General features: G+C 38.9%; 1 protein-coding gene across 1 annotated transcript; it reads right to left on the bottom strand.

Moving 5' to 3' along the window:
• Positions 1–422: 422 nt before the first annotated feature.
• Positions 423–19,482, bottom strand: LOC6603120 (sarcoplasmic calcium-binding protein, beta chain). Its single transcript, XM_026987877.1, has 5 exons — positions 19,416–19,482; positions 17,822–17,988; positions 12,352–12,432; positions 975–1,127; positions 423–909 (listed from the first exon to the last, which is right to left on the bottom strand). Exons 1-5 carry the CDS (start codon positions 19,465–19,467, stop codon positions 793–795), a joined length of 570 nt encoding a protein of 189 aa, XP_026843678.1. The 5' UTR covers positions 19,468–19,482; the 3' UTR covers positions 423–792.
• Between the last annotated feature and the right edge of the window lie 8,113 nt (positions 19,483–27,595).

Here is a 27,595-nt window from a genome sequence, read left to right on the forward strand (position 1 = left end):
AAGATGCCAGACCGCTAATAATATGCGCCGGTGTTGCCACACCAGCGATCGACTCTAAGATCAGTGTTGTTGAGGGGCCTTTGACCTCCTTTGCAGCTATTAAACGTAGCTTTAGTTCGGTTTTCAAATTTACGTATTGCTTTCGTAGTCATTTTTTTTAATGCTACGGACAAGTGTAGAAGTACCTCTAGTCCATACTTTTGGTTATGAAAGGTGGATCCAATGCTTTCCATTTGGGAGTGCATTGACGCATTCACTGATTTTCGTGGATTCAGATTAAATTCTACATTTTAAATTTCAGTAATATATTCTAAACATATGTATGTAATATGAACTTCTTTCACTTAATGACTCCCTATCCGGCCATATATCGTCATACATTCGTCAAAATAAACTTACCAAATAAAATTTCAATCAAATGGTTTAATTTTTTTTAGTTTAGCTGGTATTTAAGTATTGATTTATTTTGTTGGCTAAGCTTATTACAATTTCTTTATAACGCAACAATATAATTACATCTTGCAGGTTTCGAGAGTGGGGCAAATTACTTAAGAGCCTTTTTATGAGAGCAAATCAACATATATTTGTATACTATTTTAAACTTCTGAGAGCAAATTGACCTATCTAGTTATACAAATTTAAAGTTAACGAACTCTTTATCTGACGATTCTACACAAAATGATGTGAATGCTTTATATCTTAGTGGTAGTAAATTTATAGTCATAGTAATTACAAATAAAACTTAATAAAATAGTAGTTGAACAACAGCGAAGACAATTAAATTTTAAGTGATTATAAAGGACCAAAAAGGTTTACTGCTGGATGGTTATCAGCTGTGTTTCCCAAAAATTGACCATAAAGTTCCTTATAGCGTTCTAATGAGAGGCCTCCGCGCTTTCGATCTTCATCCTAGGGAGAAAAATGTTCAATTAAAATGTAAATTATAATTCATTTTTCATTATATGATTGCTCACATTCAGTAACGTTTCGAACGCTTTGTCTATGGGGGAAATATCATCGATGGCTACTCTTGTTATACAGTTATAACGATATTCTTTTACTCCCACTATTCCATCACTATCTATATCCAGCAGTTTAAAGTTGGATTCAATGAATGCTCTCATCGCCTGCAAAAAAAGATACAAAAATATAGTTTGTTATACCCCTATGCGTGGTAATATCCTTCTCCCAAATATTTAGATAACAGTCGGATGATAGTTCGTTGTTGGAAAGGGAGAGGGAGAGAAAGCTATTTAAACGATGCACAGTGGGGCCTCAGCGGAAAAAAGATTGTTCGGAGCAGAACCCAGCCGATTAGTTGCTTGCCAAATAGCACCTAATTCTTGGCCGTCAGCCGCTTATTTTGTTTGTTACTTATGTCTATGTCACTCATTTGTTTGTTAAAGCTTTGCGCGTGCTTGCCCTGCTAAGCGCTCTCTGCCAGCTCGCTCTTCGCTATCTCCGCTTTGCGTCTGCCTACCGACGTCAGCCGAGCGAAGCTGCGCTCAGCGATCGGAGCGGCCATGTAAAGGGCAGGCAAGCCACACTTGCAATTTGGATGTCACGCATTAAAGAACATTTCGTAATTTTATTTCTGCGCCGAGTTTTATTTAATTCGAAATAATTAGTCGGCCGATTGGGGATAAAAAACATTATCTCCACAAAGATGAAAAGTAGTTTTGTGAGTGAGCAATTAGTGTGTGCATTAATTAATTAAATTAATTTTTATCAGGGAACGTTAAAAAAAATTGAAATATAACAATAAACATTAAAAATTATTTATGTTATATAAATCGTAAATTTAAGTTTATTTCTGATATCGCTTAATACGACTAAAATAAGATTTTGGTGTATTCCATGCTTCCGTAGCATATTTTCTTCACATTGAGTTATTTAGATAAAATAAGTGCTATTATTTTTATTTTTTTTATAATCAGGAATGTGTTTTGTATTTTTGATTATAAAATAATATCACTGATAAAAATTATGTTGTTTGCTGTTACTGTTAGAGCACGTAATATTTCTGTTTTCGAATATCTTTGAAATTGTGGATGCGACAGATTTTCGCCTTTTGTGGATGCGGAAGTAGCAGTGACATATTTTATTTATTTCTTTATTAAATTAACAAATTATCTGTTAATAATGGTACTTAGTTACTAAAGGCGGAAAAATATAAGTTAAAAGTTAGCTAAATTTAAGTGATTATAAATATTGCATGCAATTAGTTTAAGAGACAGTTCAGGAGATAGGGTTTGGCACAGGGAGCTATAATTATAGCATCAGCATAATTAGACCTACGTATGGGTAGACGGATAGGCCTAAAAGTACGGGTAGGTCTAGATGGAACGGCCAAGTCAATCTCACCCAAGAGAGTTTGGGAGTCAACAGTCCCGAGAAGGGGCTTGTGAACGAACATTACGCCATTACATATTATGCGATGGTGCAACGACGGCAGGTCAATAAGATTTAGCCTAGACCGGTAGGGTGGCAAGATTCTACCCGAGTCCCAGTTAAAGTTGCGAAGGGAAAAAATTAAAAATGCTTTTGCACGGATTCAATAACAGCCTGCTTCTCTTTATACTGCGGGCTCCATACACAATAACAATACTCCAATATAGGACGTACTAACGAGATGTACAGTTGTTTCGTAACGTACGGGTCGTCAAACTCCTTGGACCAGCGCTTGATGAACGCTAAAACACCCTTAGCTTTATTTACAGTTACAGCTATATGGGTGTTAAAACACATCTTATGATCAAAAAGGACTCCGAGGTCATTTGAACTCAAAATTCGCTCAAGGACATGATTTTTTTTTTTTTTTTTTTTTTTTACGTTGGACGTTGACTAGCAATGACTGCATCTATCAAGAGGCGATGCAATTACTGCACCGTCAAGTGGCCCGTGTGACACCAGCAGAAGGCTGTTACGCGCGGATCCCAGGCAAAACGCAGCCCTCCTCCCGCCCAACCGACCGAGGGGCGCTGCCGCATGACGCGCGGTGCGTAGCCGAACCAAACGCGAGCATGCAAGAAAGATAGATATTAGACTAACATTCGAGGAAAATTAGCACTAAACTTATTAAGAAATTAAGCATGCAATAAAATACAAAATACAAATACCACTACAATTACTAATTACTAGAAAGGTGTGTAAGGATTAGTAATTTAATAAGAGGAAGAGAATTAGTGGAGGATATAATATGGTAGAGGGAATTATAATCCGAGCATAAGACCCTAAACGGTTCATGCAAGGAATAATTCGATCTACAAAGTGGAAGGAGCAACGGTATAAAGTTTCTAGTCAGTCTAATAGGAATCGTGAAGTTTATGCGGCTCAACAGATCAGGGCTGTCTATGTCACCCCTGATCAAGTTGTGCATAAATATCACACCAAGCATTTTTCTACGGTTAACTAAGGATGGGAGGTTTACTAATAATAGTCTACTAGAGTAAGATGGGAGTCTTACACCCGCATCCCAGTTAAGGCCCCGCAGAGCAAAGAGTAAAAAGTTTTTCTGTACTGATTCTATACGGTCCTGGTGTACTTTGTACTGAGGGCACCATACACAGGAGCCGTATTCTAAGATCGGACGAACAAGCGAGGTATAGAGAGTCTTTGTTATATAGGGGTCGTCAAATTCCTTTGACCACCTCTTTATAAACCCAAGCACGCCCATGGCCTTATTTACCATGGTAGAAATGTGTTCGGAAAACTTTAACTTGGGATCTAACATAACACCCAGATCATCCACCAGGGTAATTCTCTCAAGAGAACCCCCAAATAGGGTGTAGGGAGCCAACAAAGGGTTAGAACGATGAAATGTCATAACTTTGCATTTCGAGGCATTAAGGTGTAACAAGTTTGCACAACACCATGACTGAAAGCTATTGAGATCGGATTGCAAGCGAGAATGAAATGAAATGTCCTTGTACTGGACACAGAGTTTAACATCATCCGCATACATTAGTACTCGAGAGTATGTTATTACTGAAGGCAAGTCATTAATAAAGAGTGTGAAGAGTAAGGGGCCTAGATGGCTGCCCTGTGGTACTCCCGAAGAAACCTTTACTGGTAAAGAACATATGGCACAAAATGAGGAGCACGACGGTAAAATGTCATAAGTTTGCATTTGGAAAGGTTCAGAAAAAGAAGATTAGTTGAACACCACAATAGTAGTTCACTTAGATCAAGTTGAAGGCGTGTGTGCAAATACCAATCAGAGTAAGAAAGACAGATTTAAACATCATCAGCATACATTAGTGTAGTAGAGTATGTTATAACTTGAGGAAGGTCATTCACAAATAAAATAATCAGAAGCGGGCCCAGATGAATTCCCTGTGGCACACCTGAAGTAACATTAACAGTATTTGACAACACGTTAGAAAACAAAACACGTTGAGTACGGTTAGAGCGATAGGACAAAATCCAATCTTGAAGATTCATTGGGAACCCTAATAAAGAGAGCTTGTGAATAAGCAGAGAATGGTTCACAGAATCGAATGCCTTGCTGAAGTCCATAAAAACTACATCCTTCTGCAAACCAATTTGAAAACCACGGTGGATTAGGTTAGAAAACTCAAGAAGGTTAGTCGATGTTGAACGATGTCTGAAAAAACCGTGTTGCGACGGAGATATCAAGCTGCAACAAAGATGTTGCAGTTGCCGGGTGACCAGGAACTCAAGAAGCTTCGGGATGGCGGAAAGCTTTGCGATACCACGATAGTTTTCAATGTTTGATCTTGAACCTTTTTTGTGAAGCGGAATGATGTAGGACTCATTCCAAATTACTGGAAGACAAGACTGTTCCAAGGAGAGGTTGAAGAGAAAGGTCAAGGGTTTGCAAAGGGACTGGGCACAGTGTTTTAAGATGCAACTTGGTACCTTATCTGGACCCGCAGAAAACGATATGTCCATAGATGACAAACCTTCCAGAACAACGCTTTCCTCGAAAAAGGGCAGAAAAATTCTGTTAGCTTGAGGTAGCTGGTACGGATACGGATTGGATGCGTTGTAAATTTGAGACGAGTACGTTGTTTAGAAAAAGGTAGCGAATAAATTTGCAATACCAACAGCAGAAGCTTCTGTTTTGTTCTAATAATGACGGGACGGAGGAAAAGCATTTGACTTACGCTTAGAGTTAACGAACGAATAGAATTTTTTAGGATCTCTACGGAAGTTACTACTACTTTGTGAAAGGTAATGATTATAACACTGACTATTGATGACAAGGAACAGAGAGCGAGCGGAGGAGTATAGAGCTAAGGCCGACGTGGAGCCCGACTTCTGGTACTTTTTATAGAGCCGGGATTTATTATTTTTTAAGTATGACAAATACTTGGAGAACCAGGGACGCTTGGACGATACAGGTACAGTGATATCTGGAACAAGAGTATTAAGGGCGGAGTAAATAGAACTATAAAACGAGTTAACAGTTGCATCTATGTTCGGTAATGAAAGAAACGAGCAATCAACACGCGAGAGATGTAGATCTAAATCGATAAAGTTTGTTTTGCGAAAACACTTTATGTGACAAGGAGCCATGGAACTGTCAGCAACTCCAGATTGTGTACACTCCAGGGATATCAACAAAGTTGGATGGTAAGGATCTTCAGGGAGTGATATTGGGCTTGCTCTAGATACCGTAGCAAGAGAAGCATCGTTAACAAAAACGAGGTCAAGAAGTCTGTCCCAAATGTTTTTAACGGTATTAATTTGGACAAGGGAAATATCCGTTAGCCCATTGATAAAGTCATTATGGCAATTGGGAAACAACAGGTTAGCGTCATCACAAGGCAGCCAAGAAAGAAATGGGAGGTTAAAGTCCCCCATGACAATAATTCGATCATTGCAGAAACAACAGTATTAATTGCTGAGAGGTGGTGTAAGTAAAGCTCAGCATCAGACCTGGGAGGAATGTAAGAGCAGGTTAAATAGAAAAATGCGGAGCCAACACGAGCTTTGACTGCAACAAATTTAATTCCATGGATGTTATTGAATGGGAATAACTCAGATGAAAAATTGTTTCCGGACATCCAGAAACCCAATTCGAGTCTGTCTCATAAATGTGCGCATTTCGGCCTCAATGTCCCGACAAGCCAGGCTCATGCGTTTCGAGATCAGATCATTTAGCCGGCCAAAATTTCCACCACCAGCACATTTTATGTGAGCAAAATTGTCGCACAGCCAGCACCTAAGAAATGAATGACCAATGATTACACCACCGAATTCACATTTCTTTGCACTACAAACGATTGCCATCATTGACAGCAGTAGAATCACTGTGCACGAATAATAAAAGAACGGAGTGGGAGCGCAGGTAAAATGGGAGAGCAGACAGCAGAGTGAGCCAGACAATCAGCTGCAGCGGCAATAATTCAAAGCAGATGATCCAACGAAGTGCACAAAACGAGCAGTAAACTCACCAAAGCAGAGACACAAAAGAAAAGTCCACAGAGAGGGAGAGTATAGGCAATCCAGAGAGAGTGAAAGCAACAATGCGAGCAGCCCGCTTATGCTCACGAGAGAGTGTGGGCGATGCAAACGCTGATGCGCGAGAACAGTGCACACCGAAGAAGCGATAACGAAAAGCAGACTGGGCAAAAAACAATAACAAATTGCCTGCACGAGTCCGATGCGTTACGTTGCAAATATTGAATTTATATTAAACACTTGTTTACAAATAAAACACTGGTGGTTAACACAAAGTAGAATCAAATTAAAGAGATGCGATGATATATCAAAACAAAATCACAACAATGTTGTATGATATTTAGGCAAAGGGCGGAGAATGCGGGAGCAAGAAAAAAACAGAATGTTAAAGGGTTACGTAGTAAGCTCGGCATTCTTTTCTGGGATAGTGTTGCAATTGATTCCCACGTTATTGTGTTTACTGAAACCTGGTTAAAGCCGGATATTCTCAGTTCCAAGGTGTTGGCAGGTCGGTACACATTTTTTAGAAAGGACCGTTCGTCTCGACGTGCAGGAGGGGTTCTGATTGCAGTGGACTCTAACTTCACGTCGGAACACTTCACAGTCCAGGTTCAACAGGAACTGAAATTTCTGTGTGTAAAACTGATTCTTCCCGCTTCCGCTATATTCATTACTTGCTCGTATATTCAACCTTCTTCGGATATCTCTATTTATGAGCAGCACTTGTCCGCTTTAGCCGCTGTTTCTTCCTCGCTATCAGATAAAGATCATATGATAGTTCTTGGTGACTTCAACTTGCCAGGAACTGTTTGGTCTTCGGTAATCGGGTCTAGTAACCTAGTGCCCATGTCACAACATGACTTTGTTGACGGCTTGCTTGACCTGTCCTTGTCTCAAGACAATCATGTGAAAAACTCCTTGGGTCGATTGCTTGATCTGTGCTTTGTATCGGATCCGAGCATAGTGATGTTAGCCTGAGCCCTTCCGCTCACTATACCTGAAGACGCCTACAATCCTACTTTCGAAGTGTCGCTAGATATAGGACCAACTTTATTGGATCGGTCGAGTAGACGACCTGAACGTGACCGCTGCTTTCGTAAAGCCGAGTTGCGAAGCTTAATAACCTCATTAGGGATTTGGTTGGTCCGCTTTGTACTTGTGCACTGATGTCATAAAAGGCACAAACATTTTTTACAATGCTCTTGGCACATTTTTTGATTCTTGTGTCCCGCTTTCTTGTCTGAATAGATCTGGAAAACCCCCTTGGTTTACCAAAGAGTTATCCAGCCTAAAAAACTTATAATCAAGATTTTATAAAAAATTTCAGGAAGTTGGTTATTCTACTTCTCACTCTCGATATGTAATAGCTCGGTCAAACTTTTCAGTTCTTAATGCACAATGCTATAAGAACTACCTATCTCAATGCAGGATACGTTTTTCTCAGGACCCTAGACAGTTTTACTGCTTCATAAACAGTAAGCGTAGAACGTCCGCACACCCATCCTCGCTATCATTTCGTAATACGTCGGCAAACAATGATCAGGCAATTGCCGATCTTTTTGATCAATTTTTTCAAACCACCTATTCTAAGGAAAGCTACTCTGGTCAACCGTACCCATACGGATTACCGAGGTCGAACGGCATTTTCAATCCCTTGTTAAATGAATGTTTTTTACTTCGTGATCTTCGACAAGTTAAGCCGGTGTTTTCACAGGGTCCAGACGTGGTTCCAGGTTGTGTACTCAGGTACTGTGCCAAGGCTCTGTGTGGACCCTTGCTTAAACTATTCACCCTGCCCATCAATTCTTCTTGCTTCCCCCCGATCTGGACGAAATCGTTTATAATTCCTGTCCATAAAAAAGGTAGCAAATCTGACGCAAAAAATTATAGAGGTATAGCAAAGTTATCCGCTATTCCCAAATTGCTTGAGAAGGTTTTAACGCCGCACTTGCAACATCTCCGCAAGTCACTTATATCTCTAACTCAGCATGGGTTTATAAGGCGACGATCAACTATCACTAACTTGTTAGAGTTTACCTCTTTCATTATTAAAGGCTTTCAAGGTAACTTACAGACGGATGTTATTTACACTGAGTTTAGAAAACCATTCGACTCTGTAAACCATTCCCTTTTAGCGCATACACTTGACATTTTAGGGTTTCCGCCCAACCTCCTGAGATGGATTTCTAGCTATCTTTGTTTCAGGTCTCAAAGAGTCCTCTTCAAAAAATCTCTCTTTTTAGCAGTAAAGGTTTCTTCGGAAGTACCACAGGGCAGCCATCTGGGCCCCTTACTCTTCACACTCTTTATTAATGACTTGCCTTCAGTATTAACATACTCTCGAGTACTTATGCATGCGGATGATGTTAAACTCTGTGTCCAGTATAAGGACATTTCATTCCATTCTCGCTTGCAATCCGATTTCAATAACTTTCAGTCATGGTGTTGTGCAAACTTGTTACACCTTAATGCCTCGAAATGCAAAGTTATGACATTTCATCGTTCTAGCCCTTTGTTGGCTCTCTATACCCTATTTGGTGGTTCTCTTGAGAGAATGGTGGATGATCTGGGTGTTATGTTAGACCCCAACTTAAAGTTTTCCGAACACATTTCTACCATGGTAAATAAGGCCATGGGCTTGCTTTGGTTTATAAAGAGGTGGTCAAAGGAATTTGACGACCCCTATATAACAAAGACTCTCTATACCTCGCTTCTTCGTCCGATCTTAGAACACGACTACTGTGTATGGTGCCCTCAGTACAAAGTACACCAGGACCGTATAGAATCAGTACAGAAAAACTTTTTACTCTTTACTCTGCGGGGCCTTAACTGTGATGAAGGTGTGAGACTCCCATCTTTCCTGCATGCTCGCTTAACAGCCTTCTGCTGGTGTCACACGGGCACACGGCCTCTTGAAAGATGCAGTCACTGCATGTCAACGTCCGAAAAAAAAAACGAGGGGGAACGTTGTGAGTTGCTGCGGACACCGCAACTCTACAGTTATACCCGATACTTAGTCAGTATGGCTTTCCTCCGGCAGACGCCGCTAATATTAAACGACACGACAAAGAGTGCGTGCGAGAGAGACAGAAAATCGGTCTGTGCGTGACGTCGGGCGCTGCGTAGCCACTGCAAATTGATTTGTTCCTGTTGGCTATAAAAATTATCTGATCTGATCCAGACTCAGCAATCTGATAGATATGGTCATTCTCTATGATTCTGCGTTTTTAGTTTTCTCGAATCTGCTATATTGTGGATGCAACAGATTTTCGTCCTTTGTGGGGGCGGATGGGGGTGGGGCGAAATTCTGAGATATACGTTTTATAGTGACATCTTAAAGGAGTGTGTGTACCAAATTTGGTTACTTTAGCCTTAATAGTCTCTGAGATTTGTGGTTGCCCCAGATTTTCGTACTATGCGGGGGCGGAAGGGGGTGCGGCGAAATTTTGACACAAAACGGTCAAGGTCCGATATCACAGGAGTGTGGATACCAAATTTGGTTGCTCTAGCTTTTATGGGTTCTGAGATCCTTGAACTCATATTTTGCAATTGGCAAAACCGACCATGAAACCTGTGTGTTAGAGTTAGACAGAGCGAGAAAGAGTGAAATTGTTTTCGTGATTCTGGCTATAATAATTATACAATCTGGTTCAGATTTTGCACTCTAGAAGATATAGTCATCTTCTACGATTCTGCGTTTTTGGTTTTCTTGTATCTTTAAAATTGTGGATGCCACAGATTTTCGCCCTTTGTGGGGGCGGAAGTGGGCGGGGCAAAGTTTTGAAATATTTTTGTAGCAGTGACATATCACAGAAGTTTGGATCCAAAACATCGTTGCTCTAGCTCTTATAGTCTTTGAGCATTAGGCGCTGAAGGGGACGGACAGACGGACGGACAGACAGACGGACAGACGGACGGACGGACAGACGGACAGACAGACATGGCTCAATCGACTCGGCTATTGAATATATATACTTTATGGGGTCGGAAACGATTCCTTCTGAACGTTACACACATCCACTTTTACCACAAATCTAATATACCCCAATACTCATTTTGAGTATCGGGTATAAAAAGACTTCTGTGTATGTCATTGCTACAAAAATATTTCAAAACTTCGCCCCGCCCACTTCCGCCCCCACAAAGGACGAAAATCTGCGGCATCCACATTTTTAAGGATACGAGAAAACCAAAAACGCAGAATCGTAGAGGATGACTATATCTTCTAGAGTGCAAAATCTGAACCAGATCATATAATTATTATAGCCAGAATCAAGAAAACAATTTCATTCTTTCTCGCTCTGTCTCTCTCTAACACACAGGTTTCATGGTCGGTTTTGCCAATTGCAAAATATGAGTTCAAGGATCTCAGAACCCATAAGAGCCAGAGCAACCAAATTTGGTATCCACACTCCTGTGATATCGGACCTTGACCGTTTTGTGTCAAAATTTCGCCCCACCCCCTTCCGACCCCACAACCGACGAAAACCTGTTGCATCCACAATATTGCAGATTCGAGAAAACTAAAAACGCAGAATCATAGACAACGACCATATCTACGGGAACGTTGTGAGTTGAAGCGGACACCGCAACTCTACAGTTATACCCGAGACTAAGTCAGTATGGCTCTCCTCCGGCAGACGCCGCTAATATTAAACAACACGACAAAGAGTGCGTGCGAGAGAGACAGAAAATCAGTCTGTGCGTGACGTCGGGCGCTGCGTAGCCACTGCAAATTGATTTGTTCCTTTTGGCAATAAAAATGCTCTGATCTGATCCAGATTCGGCAATCTGATAGATATGGTCGTTGTCTATGATTCTGCGTTTTTAGTTTTCTCGTATCTTCAAAATTGTGGATGCCACAGATTTTCGTCCTTTGTGGGGGCGGAAGTGGGCGGGGCGAAGTTTTGAAATATTTTTGTAGCAATGACATACACAGAAGTCTGGATCCGAAACATCGTTGCTCTAGCTCTTATAGTCTTTGAGCACTAAGCGCTGAAGGGGACGCACAGACGGACAGATGGACGGACGGATAGACAGACAGGGCTCAATCGACTCGGCTATTGATGCTGATCAAGAATATATATACTTTATAGGATCGGAAACGATTCCTTCTGGACGTTACACACATCCACTTTTACCACAAATCTAATATACCCCAATACTCATTTTAAGTATCGGGTATACAAAAAATTAAATTTACTTGTGTATATTTAGGGGAGGTGTGCTGGCTGTGGGCATTCCCTAGTTATGGACGCAAGCAGACGCTACTGATCTGAGTGTTGTGATTCGTGATTGTTGACAAGGTTTTCTTACTGATAACGAAACAAATATATACATTTTTGCAGTAGCTATGAGCATAATAAAGAAAATAGTGTAATACAAAAAATTTAAAAGAAACTTTTTTGAAGTGCGATTTTTAAAATTTTAATTAATGCTAAACTGGTTGAAAACTGCGTAGTATCGTTCAGTACGTATTTAAGAAATTTTTCTATGCAGTTCACGTGATTTTAGCTAAGTTAACACTGAAAAAATCATTTAACATAGTCAATGGGAAAACGTGCTATCTCTTTTTATTCTTGGTGTAAGTAAAAGCTCTTTAAATACAAAAATTTAATTTTCTCTTTCTTTGCTGTGCTTTCCTTTCATGTTTTTTCGTTTTTAGCTGATTTTTTAAGGGTACCCACAACCAATTACAAAACCATTTTGTGTAATATTTAACATGACTAAATTCTTGATAACATTTTTTTAGTTGACGGACTTAATTTAGTTAACTGACAATTACCTAATACCTCTAGCTTCGTCAAAAGCTATCAGGCATAAGGAAACGTTATGCCGATGAAATTTCAATATTTTCATAAGTGAGGAGAGAAATAAAAGAATTGAAATAGCGTGTAACTTAACGTCGAATTCAGCTCTTACCTGGGGGAATTCTTCATACTTTTTGCCCACACAAGTTTTCTTGACCGCATCTTTAAACTCTTGATTAGATATTTTTCCATCCTAAAAAATATATAAAAAAAAATATATATATTTTAAAATATATACAAAAACGAGGGGGAACGTTGTGAGTTGCTGCGGACACCGCAACTCTACAGTTATACCCGATACTATGTCAGTATGGCTCTCCTCCGGCAGACGCCATTAATATTAAACGACACGACAAAGAGTGCGTGCGAGAGAGACAGAAAATCAGTCTGTGCGTGACGTCGGGCGCTGCGTAGCCACTGCAAATTGATTTGTTCCTGTTGGCTATAAAAATTATCTGATCTGATCCAGACTCAGCAATCTGATAGATATGGTCATTCTCTATGATTCTGCGTTTTTAGTTTTCTCGAATCTGCAATATTGTGGATGCAACAGATTCTCGTCCTTTGTGGGGGCGGAAGGGGGTGGGGCGAAATTCTGAGATATACGTTTTATAATGAGATCTAACAGGAGTGCGGATACCAAATTTGGTTACTCTAGCCTTAATAGTCTCTGAGATTTGTGGTTGCCCCAGATTTTCGTCCTTTGCGGGGGCGGAAGGGGGTGCGGCGAAATTTTGACACAAAACGGTCAAAGTCCGATATCACAGGAGTGTGGATACCAAATTTGGTTGCTCTAGCTCTTATGGGTTCTGAGATCCTTGAACTCATATTTTGCAATTGGCAAAACCGACCATGAAACCTGTGTGTTAGAGTGAGACAGAGCGAGAAAAAATGAAATTGTTTTCGTGATTCTGGCTATAATAATTATACAATCTGGTTCAGATTTTGCACTCTGTAAGATATAGTCATCTTCTACGATTCTGCGTTTTTATTTTTCTCGTATCGTCGAAATTGTGGATGCCACAGATTTTCGCCCTTTGTGGGGGCGGAAGTGGGCGGGGCAAAGTTTTGAAATATTTTTGTAGCAGTGACATATCACAGACGTCTGGATCCAAAACATCGTTGCTCTAGCTCTTATAGTCTTTGAGCACTAGGCGCTGAAGGGGACGGACGGACGGACAGACAGACATGGCTCAATCGACTCGGCTATTGATGCTGATCAAGAATATATATACTTTATGGGGTCGGAAACGATTCCTTCTAGACGTTACACACATCCATTCTCACCACAAATCTAATATGCCCCAATACTTATTTTGAGTATCGGGTATAACGAGCTGACCCGCGAACTTCGTACAGCCTAACAGTCAACTCTTTCATTTTTTTTGTAATTCAAATATTACATTGATTATGGCAAAAAATAAAAGTTAACTATTAATTTTTATATTATAGATTCAGTTTCATTTTTATTGTATACTTTGCTGTAAACTTTTATACTTTATTGTGTACTGTATGGTACCAGATATTTTTTGTTTGATTACCTGGCGCGTAAATGAACAGAGAAGATGGTGTTCCAATACGGGAACAGGCAACATACACACGCACTGCCCCTGGGATTTGTTTATAGTTATAGCGAAAGCAAGCCGTACTGGAATCTGCAGTCGTTTAGACTCGAATGGTACGTCAGTCGGAATCATTGGGATGCGGGTATCGAAAGGTCTTCTCCTTTATACTTTCCTTTCAATATGATTGCTTGTTCTTGTTCGCTCAACCAATCATTTAATAAATAATTTTGAACAACAAATGGAAACACTTTTTGAATAAGTTCAGCTTTTGATTGCGCTAACTTACAAAAACTCTCAGAAAAGGTGATGCAGCCTGTAGGCACATCTATAGGAAATTTGCCATTAGCAATATCAATGAGTTGTTTAGAGAATATGTCTCCAGATTGAAAATTTCGCAACATGACACGCATATTCTTGCTTAAATGTAATACCTTGACGTATCAACAAATTGCAGGACTTTAAAAATGCATTCAGTAACACTTTTTAATTTGATAGAAATTTGTGGTATTTAAATTTAGTAGTAAAGAGACGTTTACAGCAAAGAGACGTTATAGCAATTTTTGTATGCAAATATAGAAAAGGGGTTGTAAGGGATTTATCATCTTGATTGAAAAATCATAGAGGTCTACAGCTTGTCAAAATATAAAGCGATATTTGTAGTGTAGACTGTATAGAAAAGTTCTGTTTTTTTTTAATTTTTTCAGGCAATTTTTTTTTAAATTTTTTTCTCCGTAAGAACCATTCTCGTACATTAAGCAATATTATAAAAAAAAAGAATTTGCGAACTTGTTTTGCTAGTCGAAGCGATGCGTTGCGTTGTTGGTCAATTCCTCTACGTCTGTCGACTATTTATCTGAGCGATACTCCCCGTTCTAGTTGCCTTTGTGGATTTCGTTCATCTCGGTCCTCTTGCGATTGGGATTCACGAATCTGCGTCATGCGCACACGCTCATCTGCATTGTTTTCTTGGATTTGTTTACCTGAAATTCGTACTCTTATATCTCGAATGGTTCTAGAATTGATCGTTTGACGACTCAAATTGGCCCCTCTGCGTCTTATTGGCATTGCTCAAATGTATTAAATTCTGGGGTTACAATGTTTTAATTGAACCAGGGACCGTAATCATTATAAGTTATATAATAAAAATTACTTGGTAATGAACGTATTTCAATTTTTTACGATTTTCTTCACAGATAAGCATTATTTTTGAGTAATTTGATAAAATCATTATTCTTGATCAAAAAAAATAAAACTCAAAAATAATGATTATCTATGATTTTTATTTTTTTCGCTTAAAATAAAACTCAACAGGAATTTACGGCTTCTGTGATAGAATGTTCGCCAATATTATTGTATATCCTTGTCAAAGGACCACAAAGCTACACCCTGCGCTAAAATTTTCTTTTTGAAAATATATTAAAATTTTTTGTTATTATTGGTTTTGCTGTCGGAAATACGTTTAATTAGTTGTCGCGCTTGAGCTGCTTGAGCAAGGCTGTGCTATTGCACCAATCTGAAATATTAATTTTTAATATGTTATGTTATATGTATATAAATGATATAAATACTAACGGGTTCTTTCAAATTAAAAGAAAGGAAACCTGCTTTAACTGAGCTCTGGCGAGCATCAGGCTTATTGGGTTCTGCAGCAATACTCGTCTTATCCGTGGATCCAAGTAGATACTGCAAACAATTGCATCGCACCCCAAAAGGCTCTCCTCTCTGTCACAGATGCACTGGCTCTAAGCTTGGCTTTCACTGGTAATTGCTGCTGCCACAGTGAGCTTGAGCTCCAGCCATAGCTTGTAGAAGTCACCCATGAATAATTGAGTGCTTTGTAATTTTACTGTTGCAAGGTATGCCGGTTCCAGGGTATTAACAAGCCTTTTCAAGTCACTCTACTCAGCTGCAGCTCCCGTTAGTATTAATATCATTTATATACATATACCATAACATATTAAAAATTAATATTTCAGACTAGTGCAATAGCACAGCCTTGCTCAAGCAGCTTAAGCGCGACAACTAATTAAACATATTTCCGACAACAAAACCAAAAATAACAAAAAATTTTAATGTATTTTCAAAAAGAAAATTTTAGCACAGGGTGTAGCTTTATGGTCTTTTGACAAGGATATGCAATAATATTGGCGAACATTCTAACACAGAAGCCGTAAATTCCTGTTGAGTTTTATTTTAAGCGAAAAAAATAAAAATCATAATAATTATTTTTGAGTTTTATTTTTTTTTTGATCAAGAATAATGATTAAGTCTAAGTTTTATCAAATTACTCAAAAATATTGATTATCTGTGAAGAAAATCTTAAAAATCAAAAGTTTACAAATCATGGCGGCAATGCAGAGATTGTACAAAAATAAAGATTTTGGTGTAAATAGTGTTTTTCTAGGTCCATTAAATATAAACGATTTTTTTATAAAAAAAAAAAAAATAATGATTATTTACGGTCCCTGAATTGAACTTCTTCGAAATGGCTAAACCGATTTTCTTGAAATTTTATGGGCTTTCGATTATAATTTTTTTTTAGATGTTTTCGCTTCCGATACGTTTTGTCTCTGATTTCATACTCAATATTCAAACCCCAGGACCGAATTTTGGTTTCGGCCTACTGAGATTTCATATGTGTTTGAAAAAGTTTTATTCAATTTAATATTTTTCATACCATTTTCTTTAAATTTCATGACGCCACATTTACATTTAATGCTATTGGCTATTACCTTGGCAATCGTAGTAACAATTTTCTGGGTTTTACAGATGCAGCTCCAGATTTACATTAGTATTTTTAATTCTAAACACAGCCATATCACTTCCTTTAATCTAATCAATCTTTAATCAATCTGAATAAAACTTTGTCAAAACATAAGGGCGTGTAAAAAAATAATGTATACCAAATCTTAACCCGATAAGACCACTCCTTCGGGTATAAAAAAAAAGGATATGTGTTTGGGAGGTACCCGAAGGAGTGGTCTGATCGTGATGATGCCGATGCGCAGACCTCACCGATAAACACACAAAATTTCACGAAAATCGGTCGAGCCATTTCGGAGGAGTTAAGCAAATGTAATATATTAAAATTAAAGATTTATGCTTAATTAGTGTACACATGTATAATGAATGGAAACGATTATTCAAGTTTCGGAATCGTTGGACCATTAATTATTTAAAAACACAACATACAGTACCAAGTTTAATAATAACTTCCGAATAACTCTTTGCGAAGACTGACTATATTTAGTAGATCCGGCATGACATCCTAATCCTCGGATAAGCTCGTTATCTTTTTCATGTTAGGGAGTCATTCAGTCGATGGATCGTTTTTTGCTGCGCTAGACGTTAGTTTAAAATGAGTTGGACTCGGGACATGAAAATCTTACTATTAGAGGCATAATGAATCAAAACGAATCTGTGTTGACTTGGCCGCAAGTTCTTCTCAATCAATAATAAGAAACGGCATATTTCACGGAAATGTGTGCCCTCCGAATGGGATAAGACTACGAACTACAGATGGGGAGGTAAAAGTCAAAATTACACATACGTATGCTTGGATTTACGAATGCTAATTTGAGCTAAGCTTCATAGCTGTGTTTCGGAAATAAATGTAAAGTTGAGGTCGCAGCAACAACTCACAACGTTGGCCCTCGTTTTATTGTAAAACCTATTATAACAATCATAAAACAAAAATAAAAAAATTGTTTTTGCTCCTTTTGATTAGAACTTCTTTTGGGTATAACGACGTAAAATCGTCGGTCCCTTCAGTGTCGTTATAACCGGATTCTACTGTATTTTCATATAATTTGACACTTTTTAACCAAATACATTTTTAAGCTATAAAAATACATTTAGCAATTCATTTTAATCACTTCTTCGAGGAGCTCACAATGTTATTAAGCACCGATGCCTTGCTGTAATGCAAAACGCAAGGCAAAGCAATAATTATTTAGCACTGTGTAATTTACGAGCAAGTTGGAAAACTTTTTAAAATTATTATTTATTTTACCATACCTTATCATCGTCAGCAATGGCTGAAATTTCATCCCATAAATTGGTCATAAGTTTTTTATAGTCATCCAGCCGAGAACTGCTACAATCTCCCTTTCCTTCAACCACGCATGCTCTTACTGCCATGCAAAGAAAGTCATTTTGATCCAAAAATCCGTTATTATCTATATCTAAAAACGAAAAGGGAAATGTAAATAGTTATTTTTATATCTGAAAACTTAAGTTATGCTATTAAAGTTTTGGTGTCAGTATAAATGTAGGATTAGGTACTTCGGTTAAATAAAATCTAGGAAGACGAAAGGGAGGAAGACCAACTAACTTTCCCACCACTGAATGAAATTATCGTATCTTCCTTTTTCGAATAGAAAGTTTGGTTCGGAAATAAAAAATTTAAACTTTCAATATTTATTTTGTCGTAAATTCTTTTATTGTCGTGATCGTTATCTATAGCTGTATGAACTTCACTAGTTTAAAATTATGAACAAGTTTGCAATTAATACTTGATGGCCAATTGGTCGGATAGTTTGTAATCAAAACATATACATACAAAGCAACATACATAAAAAACAATCGTAAAAAAGGGTGCCACTTTATATACTTGCAGAGGGTTTTAAAATTTTCTTCAAGAATTTTTTCAGTGGCCCTCTCTCTCATGTTTACAGTAGTTTTATTCTTGAACAGCAAGAGCGTAAACGTAGTCTTAGTCTAAGTGTTTTACATAATACAAATAGCTATTGAGCTGTATTTTAGATTTCTTACCGAATGAACGCGTTTTTTTGTTCTCATCTTGTATAGACAATCTTTCTTTAAATCATGTACTCAATTGTTGTTCGACTGACTAATATTTTTAATTATTATTGGTTTCCTTTGATAAGGCTGGTTTTTCGTGTGTGGATGGAGATTTATTTTGAACACAAATTAAGAATTTTTTGTGGCAAAACAGTCAGAATGCTAAATGCGTGTAATTGTTTTTGTTTTATTTCATCTCTCTCTATCTCTAACCAATCGTTTCGTCTGAGTGTTCCAATATTCTATTTATAAGTGCTGTCTTAGCCTGTTGCCTTTTCTTAATGTTGTGCTTTTTGTGTTAGTTAGAGGTTACCTATTTTTTTATCTCTGTATTGAAATGGTGTTTGAACTTCCTGTACTAGATATTTTTTCCACCAATAAGATCCCAAATCCCTTTTTCTTTGACACCTGTCACAATGTACAATTTAAATTGCTTCACTCAGCCGTATTTAAAGGTAATATTAAGATTGTGCTCTACTTTTCATACAACAATTTAAAGTCAGGATATGGATATGTATCGACTTCAGACATTGACTCTTTAAGGTGTTGCTCGCCCCCAAAGTCTCCTGAATCGATAACGGATTGTCAATTTTTCTGATTCCGGGCATTGCCTTTTTCATTTAATAAAATCGGGTATATACTTAATCATAAAATTCCGAATCGATCATTTTCAGATTTTGAAAATCTCGAAAGCTATACCATGGCTGGGAAACCCGATTATAACACTTACTTATTATTTAAAAAAAAATTAATTAATTAAGTTTTAGTATCTTATTGCATCGTAATTATTACAGTCTTTCAAACTTACCATACATGTACCGCACAACAAAATCTACACGGTTATCCCATGAATAAGCCATTATGATGGTATTTCTATTTTCTTAATCCGCATAAAAGTGCTGAAATTAGAAAAACAAACGATGAGTTGAGGAAGAGTCGAAGTCATACAGTCTTATGAAGGCTAGATATTAAAACCCAGACATAGTAAATATAATAGCTCCTTACCTTAAGAATTGCTTACTTTAGACTAACTAAATTTGCTCAAACCAAAGTCAGACACATTCGCAACATCCATTTAATTTGCATGTATCTAAACATTATACGTGCATACATATAGATATAAATAAATATATACATGATACATATATACGTATACTTATATTTATATATATATATATATATATATATATAATATATATATATTTATATATATTATGTAGATATATAGACATAATGTAAATATATAGAGGTACCCAAAAAAGATATTTATAGTGCATGCATAACCTATTATAAAACACATTTTTCACAAAACATACACATATTATTCTTGGTTGCTACCGTATCTATCCATCTTTTACCTTTCACGTAAAAGTCTGCATATTTTCAATTAATATAAAAGCCCGTAATGAAACGCTATTTCTTATCAACTTACGAATGTTACACTAAAATTTGTATTTATTTAAACAACAGTAATTACAATCGGCTGCGTCTCATTAAAATCCGTAGGATTTGCATGGAATTCTCTTTCTCCACAAACTTTTCTCTGGTGAGGTCGATTTCACTGCTCTCACAAGCCTTTTTAGTTTTGCTTTGCCGTCCAACCTTACTAGGCATTACTTTCCTTTTCAATTTCAACTCTGTCTTTCTAACTACTCTGACCATGAATCTTTCCGCAGCCTTTGCCGTGATTCCAATAAATTGTTTCATTTCATTTCCTTTGAGACTTGTGCTATCAAGGTTTTATTTTTTTATTTTTATTTTCAACAATCTTCAATTGTTGTATCAGAGATCAGTTTAACTAATCATAAACAATAAATCTAACATCGATGAACAGAATAATATGTCCTTGGAGTTTGACGACTACTAAAATAAAATAAACTTACTTGAAGTAAACTTGCTGTTCCTCAACATATAGTTCTCATATTGGTAAATGAAAACATGCAAACAAAATTTTTGTCTAAGTCTTAGTGCTCTCTTCTACTCTTTTACTCTCTCAAAATTATAATCTTCTATATATATAGATATATAGCTCATATGCTTGGAAATACTTGCTTCTATGCATAACGAACATCTGATCAACTTCTAAGTGTCATGCAACATTGAACGTAGATTAATATTAGTACTCAAAAGTACTTGTTTCTTCACTGAGTGTTTATATTACGAATATTTTTAATATAGTGATCCGATGTTGAATCTTAAATTACACAGCCCCTCAAAAAATATATCCCTATGTATTTTGAGGTCCGGAACACAAATCAAAGTTCTGAATACTTTATCGCATTAGGTGACATCTAATTCGTAATCAGCGACCCCAAAAAAGTTTAAAGCAAATCTGATGAATTTTTCAAACGAGCTTGAACCATGTTTCGATCATATTGGTTTTTGGAAGTGGGAGCAATTCTGACATTCGATTTGTGTTCAGGGCCCCAAAATCCAATCTCGAAGATTCGTTGGGAACCCTCGAGCTTGTGAATAAGCAGATCATGGTTCACAGAATCTAATGCCTTGAAGTCCGTAAAAACTACATCCGTCTGCAAAACACTTTGAAAACCACGGTAAATTAGGTTAGAAAACTGAAGAAGGTTAGTCGATGTTGAACGATGTCTGAAAAAACCGTGTTGCAACGGAGATATCAAGCTGCAACAAGATGTTGCAGTTGCCAGGTGACCAGGAACTTAAGAGGCTTCGGGATGGCGGAAAGATTTGCGTTACCACGATAGTTTTCAATATTTGATCTTGAACCTTTTTTGTGAAGCGGAATGATGTAGGACTCATTCCAAATTACTGGGAGACAAGACTGTTCCAAAGAGAGGTTGAAGAGGAAGGTCAAGGGTTTGCTAGGGGACTACTGTTATCCTGAGGTAGATGGTACGGATACGGAGTGGACGCGTTGTAAATATAAGACCGTTGTTTGGAAAAAGGTAGCAAATAAATTTGCAATACCAACAGCAGAAGCTTCTGTTTTGTTCTGGTAGTGAAGAGAAGTTAGCTTCCTTCGTGTTAATGAACTAAAAGAATTTTTTAGGATTACTACGAAAGTTGTGTACTACATTGTGCAAGGTATTGATTATAGCACTGACTATTGACGGCAAAGAACAGAGAGGGAGCGGAGGATTATAGTGCTAAGGCCAACGTGGAGCCCTACGTCTGGTACTTTTTATAGATCCTGGATTTATTATTTTTTAAGTATAAATGATATTGGGCTTGCTCTGGATCTCGTAGCTAGAGAAGCATCGTTAACAAACGTGAGGTCAAGAAGTCTATCCCAAGGGAAATATCCGTTAGCCCATTGATAAAGTCATTGTGGCAATTGGGAAACAACAGGTTAGCGTCATCCCAAGGCAGCCAAGAAAGAAAAGGGAGGTTAAAGTCCCCCATGACAATAATATGTTCATTGCAACCTAATGCAGATACGACAGTATTAATTGCTGAGAAATGGTTTAAGTAAACCTCAGCATCAGGCCTGGGAGGAATGTAAGAGCAGGTTTAATAACAAAATGCCGAATCAACACGATCTTTGACTGCAATAAATTAAATTCCATGGATGTTATTGAATGGGAATAACTCAGATAAGAAATCAGATTTAACTTCAATCAAAACCCCATCAGCGAAAGATGAGCGGTCTATTATATAAATAGTGTAACTATCAATGAAAATTTCATGATCATTGACAGAAGAGTTAAGCCAGAATTCGGTAAAAGCGATGGCATCGAAATCAAAAGACCAACAAACTGCGAACGTTCTGATAGTGAATATAAATATGGAACATCAGTTTTTTGGAGCAGCAGGTTCGGTAATTCTGGGACTCGAGTTCGAATCTTTGTGAAGGAACTTGTGCATAATTGTATGCTCAGGCCATTGACGGTTCAAGACATTTAGATAGTAAAGAATCAGAGAGAAGAATTTTAAAGGATGATATTTTGCGCTCATGTTTAAATGTAAATTTAGTCACAACTATATTATCAGGCGAAGAGTTAAGTTTAGAGAAAGATGTTGTTTAACATCCTCCGTTGTAGCCTCAGGAATATGACGGGAAACTGGCTTTCCGAGGGTCCACTGCTCAAAGTCGAAGTCCCGAGCGAGATCGAGATGGTGGAGCCACTCCCAAAAGAGATCTCGGTCCTGGGGCAGAAACATTGGCAGCAACGGGTGGAGCAGAATTTGGCAAGACATCACCAGCAACCAATACATCCGCACTAGGAGCTGATGCTGATGGGAACTAGGATGCTCGAAGGAAGCACATTGCTCGGTGTAAAAAACCCGGAGCTGCCGTTGGCGGATTTACTGCTAACGGCGTACCAATCGGATTAGGTTGCAAGAGATTGGTATCATTATGCCGAGAACAAACTTCGATTCAAGGGTAGAAATGTATCGTTGAGAGCCACGAATTGTATCCGGACATCCAGAAACCCAGTTCGAAACCCCTGTCTCATGAAAGTGCTAATTTTTTTCTCCATCTCCCGACAAGCCAAACATGACCAAGACAGACAAATACGTTTCGAGATCAGATCGATTAGCCGGCCAAAATTTCAATTCAGCCGTTATAAATACAAGTATTGTAAATAGGGAAATAAATAGATCATAAAATTAAAATAGGAAGAGACAATGAAGTTGGTACCGCGTTACCGCTTAAGAGCTACCGCCTAACATACATTTGCAATCACCCAACTGAAGCAACGATGTTTAGAAAAATCCGGCGCAGAGTTTAGTAGGGGCTCGTATCTTCCTTCTGATCGTCCGGTCGGTGTTGATATAGGTTGCGGAGGTTTAAGTGCGTTCCGAGGAGAAGATGCGCTGTGGAGGCTTAAGTGCGCTCCGAGAAGAAGTGAGGATGCGGAGGGTGAAGGACACTCCGAGAGGGAGGGGAGGCGGAGGATGAAGTACACCTCGAGCGGGATGTAAGGATCGCTTGAGCTGTTGGTTGTCGCCACCAATGCTTACCTACCCACTGGCCGGAGCCGAACTGAGCCGTACTTGCGTGTTCCTAACGCGTCTTGTGCGGATTAGCTGGTAATGCTGGTGTGACCGTTGGTGGAGATGATATTGGCACACTGGCCATTATCATCTGTAGGTGTGGTTTTATGTTTCTTTTTTGTTTTATTTTGTTTGTTTGTTTATTTTTATTGTAATAGCATGGCAGGTCTTCAAGTATTTTGTCTCTTATGTACTAATGGGGGCTGTGATAGTCTTATTCCTACTTATGCCTATTCCGGGGTCTTTATGTTTGTTTCTTCTTATGTTCTATTGGTGTGCCGCCGGCACTTGGGTTTGAAAAGTAAATGAACATTTACCCAAACGTTTGAGTATTCGTGTGAAGGGAAGAGTATTATAGGATGCCAACGCCAAAGTTTACAGCTTATTTCGATTCTTGGGATGCAGTATGTCGATTGAGCCATGTCTGTCTGTCCGTCTGTCCGTCCGTCCGTCCGTCCGTCTGTCCATCCCGATTAGCGCCTAGATCTCAGAGACTATAAGAGCTAAAGCAACGATGTTTTGGATCCAGACTTCTGTGATGTGTCACTGCTACAAGAATATTTTAAAACTTCGCCCCGCCTCTTCCCGAACCCACAAAGGGCGAAAATCTGTTGCATCCACAATTTCGGCTATACGAGAAAACTAAAAACACAGAATCGTAGAAGATGACCATATCTTTTAGACTGCAGAATATGAATTGGATCGTATTTTTATTATAGCCAGAATTAAGAAAACAATTTCACTCTTTTTCGCTCTGTCTCTCTCTCTAACACACAGGTTTCATGGTCGGTTTTGCCAATTGCAAAATATGAGTTCAAGGATCTCAGAACCCATAAAAGCTAGAGCAATCAAATTTGGTATCCACACTCCTGTGATATCGGACCTTGACCGTTTTATGTCAAAATTTCGCCACACCCCCTTCCGCCCCCGCAAAGGACGAAAATCTGGGGCATCCACAAATCTCAGAGACTATTAAGGCTAGAGTAACCAAATTTGGTATCCGCACTCCTGTTAGATCTCACTATAAAACGTATATCTCAAAATTTCGCCCCACCGCCTTCCGCCCCCACAAAGGGGCATCTGTTGCATCCACAATATTGCAGATTCGAGAAAACTAAAAACGCAGAATAATAGACAACGACCATATCTATCAGATTGCTGAATCTGGATCAGATCAGATCATTTTTATAGCCAAAAGGAACAAATCAATTTGCAGTGGCTACGCAGCGCCCGACGTCACGCTCAGACTGATTTTCTGTCTCTCTCGCACGCACTCTTTGTCGTGTCGCTTAATATTAGCGGCGTCTGCCGGAGGAGAGCCATACTGACTTAGTATCGGGTATAACTGTAGAGTTGCGGTGTCCGCAGCAACTCACAACGTTCCCCCTCGTTTTTTTTTTCTTCTGTCATTCAAAAGCTTTATCGCAAGACGTGACGTTTCTCAGGGGATGTATCTCGAAAAAAGTAACAACTGCAGAAAGCGTTCGAGGAGCAGCAGCCCAACCTGAGAACGTTCGCAGTAGAGCAAGGGGTGAAAGTGCATTCTCCCACTGGCAGCGCACTTTGGCGGCTTGTGGGAGGCGGCCCTCAAGTCGGCGAAGCAAATCGTCGTCTGGCAGATCGCCGACGCCGCGCTCACGGAGAGCGAAGTTCGAAAGGTGTTGGCCGAGGCAGAGACCATTTTGAACTCCAGACCACTTACTCTGGCCAACACAAATCCCAACGACATAGAGGTACTCATGCCAGGCCATTTGTTGATCGGCCAGGCCCTTAGCGCGCTGCCGCAACTGTACGAGCCAGACGTACTGAGGAGCGGATGGAAAGGTCAGGGTGGCAGAGGTGCGGATAGGAGGGGGCGTCATTAAGCCCCTACCAGCGGATTGAATACCGACGTGCGGTATTTAACGGCGGCCGGAATTTCGATACATCAGTTAAATTAAAATATATATAGAGAAATAAATAGTTCCCAAAATTGAAGCAAGTAGAGACAATGAAGTCGTTACCGCCTAAGAGCTACCGCTTAACATACATTTGCTATCACCCGACTGAAGCAAAGATGGTTAGCAACATCCGCCGCATTATAGCCTGGCTGAAAATAAAATTGAAACAAGTCGTCAAATCGAAGTTACTAAAAAACGGTCGTGTTTTCGTCCCGTTCTTCGCGGCCTACAACTCTGGTCCACGCCTCGAGTCCCCGTTGTCCCAAGCCTAATTAAAGGCATTTAAATTGACATATAATAATCTCGCAAAATTAAAAAAATAATCGTGAGTTTAGTGATATCGATATGTTATGGTTGTGTAACGATCGGCTTCTGCCTCAGTGACCTTTTTACTTTCCTGGGTATACGAGCGTTCTTTTTTTCTTGTAAACTCACAAATTTGTGGTTATGTAACGGTATTTAACTATAAAATTGCAGTTGGGACTGATGGCCGCATCTTTGCTTCGCTCCGCCTATCAATTATTATTTTCGGTGATTTTAGGATAGTAAATGCATTCTATAAACGTTTATTGTGTTTGTAACTGATCGTCCATTCCGTTTGCTATATGGGCATAATCAGTACTCGTGTTTTCCTGTATTTATTCCTAATTTTAATCCAATTTGTTCAATCTTAGCTACCCCGTCACCCCGGTACACTCTCTCTGAGCCGATCTCTATTTTTATCTACGCTTTAACCACTTCTGCATACATACCAACATGTCCGACGCTTTGTGTTTTTCTCGTCTCTTTGTACAAACTTTGATATTTTGATCTGTATTATTGCTTGTGCTATTTGATTTGTATTAGGTTAGGTTAGGTTACCCCGGACGGCCCTCAGCGGGGCCACGCATAGGCCAATCTGGCCCTTAGTTTTTCGGATAGGGGGGGTGTATGAACCGTCGCGGGAGTGTTTATGTGGTTTTAAAGTCCCCGAGAATCGAGGTGTTTTTAGCATAGGCCAGCAGCTCCTGTTGCGTCCTTTTGGAGGCATCTTCCAGTGATGCCAGCACTGGGGCGCCCAGGTATCTCATCCTTGCCCTTGAGAGAGCTTGATTTGTATTAGTTCTGACTTAAAGTCATCGCTCAAGCATTATCCTTAATTAATTTCACGCCTTTTCCTATTTTTATTTTCAACCTTCCACCCCTCTGCTGGTTGTGCCGACTTGGAGGACGCATAGTCGACCTCATAAAAAAACTGCGGTCTCAACGGTTCTTGTTTGGACTGCAGAGCTATTGAGAACGACATGCGGGTTTTTATGAGACAGACTTATAATGAATTCGAGGCCCTCAACTCAGGATTCAAAATACTCCAGGATAATTTTCTCGCGATGTAGTCTTATTTAAAAAATATTAAAATTGTTGACTCTGCCAAACTCTAATACGGTCCCGGAATCACCCGCATACCAAGTTCGATCACCGTCACAAATTAATTTTGATGCTTGGATCTTGGATTTAATGTTTCTATTGCACCGACTACGACTGCGGCCTTCAACCTCAACTGCCATAATTACTGTTTTTCTACTAGCACCTCTATGTACAAACTCCCCGTCTCAACGAATAATTCTGTGACCCCTCCATCTGTTCTTACTGCGGCTGTTTCTCTAAAATTTGTTTTTATTTCTCGACTGATGGCATCGGCTACGAAGGTCATGGTCCGAGATCTTATACTGTCTAAACTTAACATATGTAGATAGTTCCGCGGGTTTTGTAGTTACTAAATTTAACAACAAGGTTAAGCGAAACATCTTCTCTTTTAAAATGTTCGTCCCGGATACATACTAATAGTGCACATTTTGAGGAAGATATTTCCGAAACCTTTCGTCACTCTTCAATCTCTGATTCCGTTCTGACATAATATCCCAACTCTTTTCTATCCAAGCGCATAACAGTATCGAAATACCAGTAGTTAAACTTCGACTCGATAAGTCTATATATATCGTGCTCTATTATTTTCAACTTGCATGCTTCACGCAGCTCATTTTTAATCTGTTTCGTACCAATTTAATGAGTCGGATTGTCTCATCGTCCTTGGATA

Source organism: Drosophila persimilis, unplaced genomic scaffold (assembly GCF_003286085.1).
Source record: "Drosophila persimilis strain 14011-0111.01,24,50 unplaced genomic scaffold, DperRS2 tig00000124-arrow-pilon, whole genome shotgun sequence".
In the NCBI taxonomy this organism is placed as follows: domain Eukaryota; kingdom Metazoa; phylum Arthropoda; class Insecta; order Diptera; family Drosophilidae; genus Drosophila; species Drosophila persimilis.